Genomic DNA, 9,340 nt, shown 5'->3' on the forward strand with positions numbered 1-9,340 from the left:
TCACGGGTCTTTCAATGACATTATTATATAATGTTTGTTAAGTGGATTTTGAGAAGGGATGAGTGTCGACATTGGAGGGGGAGGGATAACTTCGTGACAAAGCCTTGTGAACAACCCGTTTTGGACATAGTTAAAGATTAAAAAAATATTAAAAGAATATATGATTTCTTTTTTCAGAAAAAGAGTTGTCGACTTTCGCTTTTGCTTGATCACGTTAGTCGTTAGGTTTTATATACAAACATTGTCCGAGTTCAATTAAACAAAAAATAAAAGAGTTGTTTTCATCTTTACAGGTTGGCTGATGCGAGTTCCAGGGAGTGTTGTGTATTTTAAGGTGTAGGGACATCAGTTTATAGTCTTCTGTAGCATCTCGTAAATTTGGAATGAGACACATTTGTCTACTATATTGAAACTAATTCCTTATGATTTAAGAATCTATATACAGTTCGTAAGGTGTGTCCAAAACCTTTATACATGAAATATGAACTTTATAAAATAATAATCAAATGAATGGAGAGATATGACCCTCCATATGGCCATATTGTTAATTAGACAGTAGACTAGAATGGAGAGATTTGATTGTTACGGAAAAAAAATATTAAAAAAAAGGTAAGAATGACAATACATGGGTCAAAAGTCACCTTATTGAGTGCTATACCTACTCAGCCTTCATGTAATTCACTTGGTTTGAGTGGCTAGAGAATTATAGAATATACAGATGAAACGTTAAAAAAGAAAAGGACGACACATAAAGATGAGGTACTGGGACAATTGTTACTTCCATTATGACCCATACTTGTATAGTTGACTGAGTTTAATTAAGTTTAGCAAAAGAATGTTGAAGTGAGAGGGCCAAGTGTAAGAACATAATTAATTTGTCATAGTGCACCTGCTTCCTCGTACTGTTCTTCAAGGATTCCATAACAAGATGACCAAACACTGTCCAGTGTCCACCTCCTCATGGTTGGGATGTCTTTTTCATCTTTCATTTCACAAAGACTCAGATGGTTACTTTCTTCTGGTACTGTGATGATGCAGGTCCGACAATGAAGGATAAGGAGGTGAGGTCTATTATGAAACCAATAACTTTGAGGTGGACCCGCACGAATGTTAAAGTTAAACTCACATTTAAGACACCCTTCTCCCCCGGGGAAAAACAACCTAGATTCCGACATAATTACTGTACCGAAAACTTTGAAAAAATTCTAAATTTAATCTTCTAAAACTAGATGCCTGCCACATCTGTCAGTTTTTAAAAGAATTTAATCACGAAATTAGTCCTTTAAAAACTCAGTTTGACGCTAATTAAATTACCTTAATATCTAAAATGTCACTATCAATTTGCAGCAATTCAATTATTACATGGTTGTTGCGTGATCAGTCATTACAAATTAATCCCAAGTTAAAACCCCTGCGGAATTTCCACAAGATTTTCCATTTTTTTTGTTTCCAAATATGCGTTGCGCACAGATGCAAGCATAATAGTTGGTATCTGGGGATAAAAAGATTCAATAATCTGCGCAAAAAAGCAAAGCAGCACGGACACATGTATTAAAAGCGATGTCACATTGTCACTTGCATTCCAAGGTAAGTGGATCCGAGGCTGAGACCTGTCATTATTGCAACTTTCTCTAAACCAGTTTATAGACTAATTTGCTGCCCAGAAGGGGATACATTGCAACTTCGGGAGATTGGAAACCAGTTACATGCTTTGGAGCAAAATCATTCAAATAGAAATGAACAGTAGATTGTCCAAACCACCGACAACTGTTCGTATATAAGTAACTAAAAAACAAATAGTTGATAAACCAGATCGTGCATGTCCCGTCGCACAGCATCTAATGAACTACAAACTACATTAGAATTAAAAACACAAGGTAGACTAGGAAGAAAAACAACCCCATAAATGAAGGTTAAAGATCAGATTGCTCGAACACAGTAAAGAGAAACCAATCAATATGCACAGAAGTTAAATTTCCCTTCCCTAACATTGTTGTTGTACATACACCGGAAAAAAAAGCTTTGTTGTTGTACAGTAAACCATCGAGGCATGGAACAGCCAATGAATTTTTTGCAAGCATTATGCATGAAACTATGCTAACATACATAATGATATAGAAAGAAACAAAAACAACTAATTAATTGCATATGCCTTGCAACACAAATTAAAATCACAAAATTCTAATTCTAAGGATCATGGTCCTGAGGTGCAGCAGAGGTTGATGACGGCGGAAGAACCACTATAGGTAATCCATTATATACAAATTCAGTGAATGAAGAAACATCCTCTGGCTTATAGTCCCATATATGTCCCGTCAAGTCTATACATTGAACATTACCTAAAGGCAAGATAACTAAACATAGTTAAATCAGAAGAAAACAAATTGAGACTTCAAAGCATACTTTAGTTATCTAGATTTAAAATGTTTTCACTGTCATAGAAGAAACAAATATATAAAGCACTCTTTATTACAGTAAAAATCTAGGTTGTACTAGGAGTAATCTTCTAGCTGAAGTTAATAGCTTCTTTTGCCTATAATATTATACTACCAGTGGCCACGCAACCAAAAAAGCTTTAACAACTAATCAAAGTTAATAATCACAAAGTTACAACCACATGCCACCATCTAAGAGCTAAGAGATCACCGATAGAACAGACACTAACATACCTTTTGCAAACTTTAATGCAGAGCAGATGATGGTCAGTGAATCTTCTATTGGCATAAGATTACTGGCTGCATTCACATCAACAAGTTGTGGAGCCCGTGACAAGAGTTTGAACAAAAATTTGGCAGTTTCAATGCCACCACGATTTTTGCTGAACCAAAAAAAGAAAACATGTCACATGATTGTATGTGCAACATTAAAAGCAACATCAAAACATTAAGTATAAATCTTGACCTTATATTAATCTTCACCAGCTTAAGCTCCTCTTTTATTAGATTTTGAAGCTCTTGAAAACCACAAGAACCCAAGCCAATGCCTGAAATGTCAAGTACTTCGATTGGGGAGCTCAAAAGTTTCCCCAATGCGCTAGCTACTTGACTATATAAGAAAACCCAGTCAAAATACAAATGGAGAAATGAATTCAGTGATGAAATGAGATTTTATTGCTATACACAAACCTGCCAAGGTAGTTGTCAGCAATAGAAAGAGACTTCAATGGTCCTTTGTAAGTAGAAAGGACATGAAGGAGATGATTCATTCCAACATAGGACAGATCACAATTCTCTAATTTCAAGCAAGTTATGCCGGGAGACATTTCAGATGCTCCAACAAAATAGGGAATTAAATTCCTGTAAGATTCATGATACACAATTAGAGACAACTCTAATTTCATATCTTCAAACTATACCTAGAAATGGAAATACAATTGACCTGATTCCTTCAAATTCAATAGAATTGTCACTTATGTCCAGCTCCTCCAAGTTAGGCGCATGTTCAAGAGCATATCTAAGACTTTCTATGTCATCTTTTCCTAAATTGTTTTCCCTATAAGATGATAAACAGATTAAAAATCTTTTTCTTCATCAATCACTGACGACAGTGAAAAGATAAATGCAACAAGCTTTTCAACACTGTTTTACAGTAGCTCACACTGGGACACTGCACCAAGATGGCAAGATGTACCAAATGAAAAATATAATTTAATTATAGAGAAACCACCTCATTTTTATTCTATTATTCATCACAGCCAATAAAAGTTGATTTTTAAGGAGTTCTCATTAATTACACAGAAAAATACAACCATATTTAGAATGGTGCTACCTCAGATTGAGTACACGCAACAGTTTCAAGGACTTTCCATTTCCAAAAGACAGATGTGAACCACTCAAGAATTTCCTGTTAAAATCAGAAAGCCATCCTGCTATCTTGAAGCAAGTGCATGGAACTTTGTCAGCTTACAATAACAACAAAATACAGAATATGCAGGTGAAAAACTTACTTTATTCCCAGAAAGGTCAAGGACAGATATGCCAGAGGAAACATTGAGAAGAGTTACAAAAAGATCTTTGGCAAAAGTCCGTCCATGGTGGTTGTCAGATAATTTTAATGAGCACAAGGACCTAGTAGCAGATTAGCATGATTGAAGGAAAATACTCAATGGACCGGAAAGCTATTATCTAGTTATATGTCCAAGTGAAATACAGCAAATAGCATAACAAATCATTAAGCAAACAATTGGAAATGATTAAAATGGTACTCTTGAAGAGATTAAGAAACTTAAAGGATTTGTAAAATTGCTCGAGTGAATTGCACTCAGCATACTTAGGATTATATATACATATTAATGAATTAAATACAGAGTGAATTGCACCTCCTAGAAGACTAAGATTCCAATGATATTGGAAACTAGCTATTAATTCTAGTTCTACTAAGTATATTCCAACAAATACTTCGTAATGTGAAAACATAGTAGGAGATTGACTAAAGTATTCAATCTAATGTTATCACAAGATGCATGCTTTTCAAGAGGCTAGTCAATTTCATCATCTCTCAAATTGATGTCATAAACATATTATCTTGTAAAATTACACTCAAGTGGAAGCTATATATAAGATGTCCTTCTCTGCCACCAACTGCTAACCAAAGTGAAAAAAATAGAGAAACAACTATACACAGAACTCCTTGATAAATAGAAGGTGCATCAACAGTTGTTTAGTTATATTAAAATAAAAATAAGTATTTGAAGTATTTATGATCATTTAGAGAACAAGTCAAACATGAATAAAACTAAAAAGTGTGAACAAAGTTGCCAACAATAAAACAAAAAAAATAAAAAAGGTAAATTTACATTCATGTACCTTCCCAAAGACAAAAAAGAGACAAGTCCACTAGGTAAAGAAACTGTGCATGGTTCCAGAAAACTTGAGGCGATGATTGACAAATGTTGGATCCCATGTTTTTGTACACTTTCTATGATTAGCGAACCAAATATTGCATTAATAAAATCTAGGGAGAGTGTACAGTGAACAAATTCCAGAGATGTTAAGGTACTACGATGTTGAGCAATAAGTTTGCATAATCCATCAATCTGTGAAACAGTGCATGTGAAACCATCAACAAGGTCATTAAGATGCATTTTACAATTGGACAAACTATTGATATAATCAATCATGTTAGCAAAGTAATATATTTTAACACACTGATCTGGAAGGTGCTATCAAGTATGAAACTTAAACATTCTCCTCTTTGCTCAAAAGGTGCCCCTAAACCCTAAACCCCTTGAGAGAAAGAGAAACATATATAAGAGCTAAATATATGACTGTCTACTTTTAGTCTCCATTAATAGAAACTATGCATAAAAGCGGCATGGTATCTCACCTTTACTTTAATCAGTATATAATATATGCAACTCAAGTAAACTAATCATATACACATGGCCCAAAATGCTTATGCCCAAGATACTAGTATCATGATACACAAGCCTTTAAGTACATCTTGTTTTAGCTCTTTTTAGCACTATCACAGAATGACCAAAACTTGAAAAATACAATTAATTCAAGAGTTGGAAAGATATATTATATACAGATAAGTACGAAATTACAAATTCTTTAATACAGATTATATAGATCTATAGGAGGAAGGAAGCTTACTTGTCCCCTGGATCTGATACATCTTAGTACCAGACTCTGCAGCTTGCATTCCCTCAACAAAACCTTCAAGTCAGAGTATAAGACAACATACCGAGTTACATGGTTTTCAACCACTAAAGAGATGAAATTTAGAAAAAAATTGTATGATACACAGAAAGTATCCCATCTGGGTATTTGAGAGATTTGGATTCTCCAACTACTGTAATTTCCAATCCAAATCTGAAGTACCTCACCAACTCTCCCTCCTTGCTATTTATGCAAATCCCCCCCTTTATTATAATTTACTGTCTTTGGGACTGCTACAATCTCTGCCTCTTCCCTATTGATTCAGGCTCCCATCTATCTCAATTAAACATCCCCCAGATAAACACTTTTATAGTATTATTAATAACTCCATGCACCTTTAATATTTTGTTACCACTCATTCCTCTACCTGCTGTAAACATTTATGGGTGATTTATCTTAGGAAAGTGGTTTGGTGCTTAACTCAACTTAACAAAATCGGTTCGTAAGATGAAGATTGTTCTCTTATATATTCTAATAAAGCATTATTTTTAATTGATGTTAGATCTCCAATACATCCTCTTCACATTGAGGACTGGACATCTCAAGTATGAAGTTTGTAAGACTGGACATTTGTAGATAGTCTGATAATAGTCTGATAACGGGTGACAAGATAAACCCAACAACAATTGTTAAGATAGGTTCTAATACCATCTTCAGAAAGTAGATTGATGTCTAACTTAACTTTACGAAACTGACTTGTAAAGTGAGGATTGTTCCTCACTTATATACTCTAATAAGGCTTCACCTTTAATCGATGTGAGATCTCTAATAGTTTATTAAAAAAACCTAAAATAAAAATTTGTCAATTATAAGAGTGTTCAAGGATTAAACTACATTAAATTATGATCTTATAATATACAGAGTAAACACTAAGCAGTGTATGATTAATAGTATAAAGAGTTTTCCTACCTACACTGTCATCTAATCATAAACTGTCATATATGGTAAGTTTGTTAATTTTACACTAATTATCTTAAATATCATACAAATACAAATGATGGTTTTTGATTAGTTGACAATGAATTTTTTACACTGATAGTGCATAGAAATTAAATTCATATATAAACACTAGTAATTGTTAACACTTGTTGTAAGCTTGTAAAAGCTACATATGCATTTGACCAAATGAAAATATAATGACCATAATTCTGAAAAGATAATAATCAAATGAATTCCGGAATTAATCGAGTCGTTCATGATATTCTATAAAACACAACTTACACTAGTTTCTTCATTACATAGAACATTTTGCAGCCTCAGACAACTGCATCAAGACAAAGTGAAATAAGGTATTAAACAATTGGTCAAGACAAAATGTAGAAATATGTAAACATATTTACAAGCAGGGTTATAATCATCATACATTGTTACTATGGACAAAAGCCAAGATTAAACTTTGTCAAAAGTGGTTCATCTGGTCATGTAGGCAGGGCAGAAAACAGCCACACTACCTCAGAGTCTCAGACAGCCTGAGTGAGGGAAGCAAGTTTGATGATGCGCCTAATGGAACCAGATTGTGCAATTTCAGATAACTAAATAATTTACTCTAGCTTGAAATACTCAGTAGCCAATGGTATCTAATATAAAGGGGAATTCCGGTCTACCAACACCATTTGAACTTCATATTACCTAGCCATCCTAGAAAAAACCCTAAAAACAGAATCTGAATTTATCTGTTGTGTGAGTGGGTGTTGGATTAAAATCATTCACGAGCCTTCACCTATCAATTATTGTTCTAAGAGAGTTGGCCTATGATATCTCCCTTTATTCTGTAAATTGTAATATTTGTCATTGTGACTGGCTTGGCCTCTTGACTTGCATTTGGTTTGATGTGCATTTACATTGTTACGTTTCTAGTCAAATTGGATTATATTATGCTTTTCAAGTATTGTCATGACTTAATTTGCATTTAAATCATAATTGGGTAATCACTTGTCATTATGAGTAATTTTAGTTTTCTTAATATACACATCACTACAATGATATGACCATATGTTAGGAGTTAGGACTACAGTGAAGGGGTGTTAATTAGAATATTAGTTTGCTTGTGAGTCAGTAACATAAATAAATAGGAGGACTAAGGGGGAGAAAAGGATTCAGATTTATTCATTTGTAAATTGAGCATTAGCTCTTTGTGAAAGGAGAAACCCTTGGAGGAGATATTTCTCTTCTATTTTGTGTTCTTTTCAACATATTCATTAAAATCTTTCTTTTCTTTCTCTTCCCTAATTCTTGGTTCCTACCAACATACTGTCTCACTGCGTCAAATTGATGTGGTTTGGGGGTATCTCCGCAACCTACTTATCACCTTGTGAGAACACTGATGAAAAACACAGCTTAACTAGTGAACTGAATCTGAAACTGATAATCAAAGCAAGTTGAACTAACAATTCAACACTTGAGCTTTTACCATTAGAAAAGTATGTATTTTATTTTATCCAAGTACACAAAAATGAAGTTTGTTGACTCTCTCCTTTATTATCTAAAGGAGACCCTGACCAATCATTGCCGTGTAAATTTTCACATCTCACCTCAATTGGCTGCCAAATTGTAGGCAATGGTAAGATAATTTTGACTGGTCACAAGTCGAGTGGCTTGAATTCCCCACAAAGCCAATAGATTTCAATATGCTGTCTGAAAACAAGAAGATCAAAGTAAAGAAAATTCAATAAATTGCCAATAACAAACTAAAAGGATAGCAAGGGAGAGTCAGTGAAGTGGGTTGTGCAGCTACCGGAAATGCGTATGTCACCGATATATCCAACAAACGATGGGATTAGAGCCACCTCCGCTGCTTGATCTAGACAACTTTCATTTCAAGCAGATTGTAAATAAACGTAAATTTGGAGCGAAAGCAAACACAAGAGTTAATTTACAGTGAACATACTCTTGCAAATGAGTTTCCCAATAGAGCTGCTGCCAATCGGTTGGGTGAATCCGGTGAAGGCGGTGAGGCCAGCGTTGCTGAAACAAACTCTGCCAAGCCGAATTGAGATTCCATTCCCTGAAACAAGAACGAAACGAGAGTGTCCGTAAGCAGAAGGAAATTAAAGGTGAAAGGGTGCGGAAGCTGAACCTTGCGCGTTTCCTCTTTTTGGTGGAGTGGTGGTCGAATGGCCTGTTGCAGTGGAAAAGGGTTAGTAGGGGAAAGGGGAAAGGGATTGAAGAGGGGAGTGATAGAGTGAGGGAGGGTACAGGTGGAGGTGGAATGTGCGAAGCGCGAGAGGGGGCAAACGCGTGATTAAGGTGTCGAGTAAGTGAGAAGGAAGGTGGTAAATGGAGGAGAGAAGAAGATCGTCGCATTCATGGAGAAGTTGGTGCGAGAGAGCGTCCATGCACACAGAAACCAGAGAAGGAGCTTCCGCCATTGCCAACCATACCATACCATACCACAACAATTCTAGTTTACTGCAGTCAACGCATAACAATCTTTTATTCTTTTCCTTTATATCCCAATATATAATTTTAATTTTCAAGAGAAAAAAGTAAATAAATAAATAAAATAAATAAAGTGAAAGTTAAATATTTATTTTTTATCAAATAAGATAAATAAATTAATTTAAAAAAAAAAAGAGAAACTATTAGGATAAGATTAAAATAAAAGACTTTATATACGATTCTCGTTATCAGTGTTATAATCTCTATTATTCTTTGGGCTAACTATCTCACTCTTTAAA

The 9,340-nt window shown here is 34.6% G+C and overlaps 1 protein-coding gene across 3 annotated transcripts; it reads right to left on the bottom strand.

Annotated features, from left to right (window-relative positions):
* Positions 1-1,959: 1,959 nt before the first annotated feature.
* LOC109796223 (RNI-like superfamily protein) lies at positions 1,960-9,081 on the bottom strand. 3 transcript variants are annotated; one of them, XM_083059274.1, is made up of 15 exons: positions 8,859-9,081; positions 8,740-8,781; positions 8,551-8,667; positions 8,398-8,471; positions 8,195-8,297; positions 6,885-6,927; positions 5,598-5,660; positions 4,806-5,035; positions 3,947-4,067; positions 3,769-3,872; positions 3,379-3,492; positions 3,126-3,296; positions 2,902-3,045; positions 2,670-2,818; positions 1,960-2,354 (listed from the first exon to the last, which is right to left on the bottom strand). In XM_083059274.1, exons 1-15 carry the CDS (start codon positions 9,044-9,046, stop codon positions 2,188-2,190), a joined length of 1,830 nt encoding a protein of 609 aa, XP_082915400.1. In that variant the 5' UTR covers positions 9,047-9,081; the 3' UTR covers positions 1,960-2,187. The 3 variants fall into 3 exon arrangements, with proteins under 3 accessions (XP_082915400.1, XP_029126823.1, XP_082915399.1); XM_029270990.2 differs by having other exon boundaries at positions 1,960-2,339; positions 8,551-8,781; XM_083059273.1 differs by having other exon boundaries at positions 8,551-8,781.
* Positions 9,082-9,340: the final 259 nt, after the last annotated feature.

This window comes from Cajanus cajan, chromosome 6 (genome assembly GCF_000230855.2).
Source record: "Cajanus cajan strain Asha chromosome 6, NIPB_CcT2T_4, whole genome shotgun sequence".
NCBI lineage: Eukaryota > Viridiplantae > Streptophyta > Magnoliopsida > Fabales > Fabaceae > Cajanus > Cajanus cajan.

What these genes read in the sequence shown, in the direction of transcription:
- LOC109796223 (XM_083059273.1), bottom strand. Translation starts at nt 9,046, where the DNA reads ATGGTATGGTTGGCAATGGCGGAAGCTCCTTCTCTGGTTTCTGTGTGC. An exon ending in CGGTGACATACGCATTTCCG is followed by an intron (nt 8,298 to 8,397) that starts GTAGCTGCACAA and finishes TCTTGTTTTCAG; the next exon opens with ACAGCATATTGAAATCTATT. An exon ending in TTGCGTGTACTCAATCTGAG is followed by an intron (nt 3,493 to 3,768) that starts GTAGCACCATTC and finishes ATCATCTTATAG; the next exon opens with GGAAAACAATTTAGGAAAAG.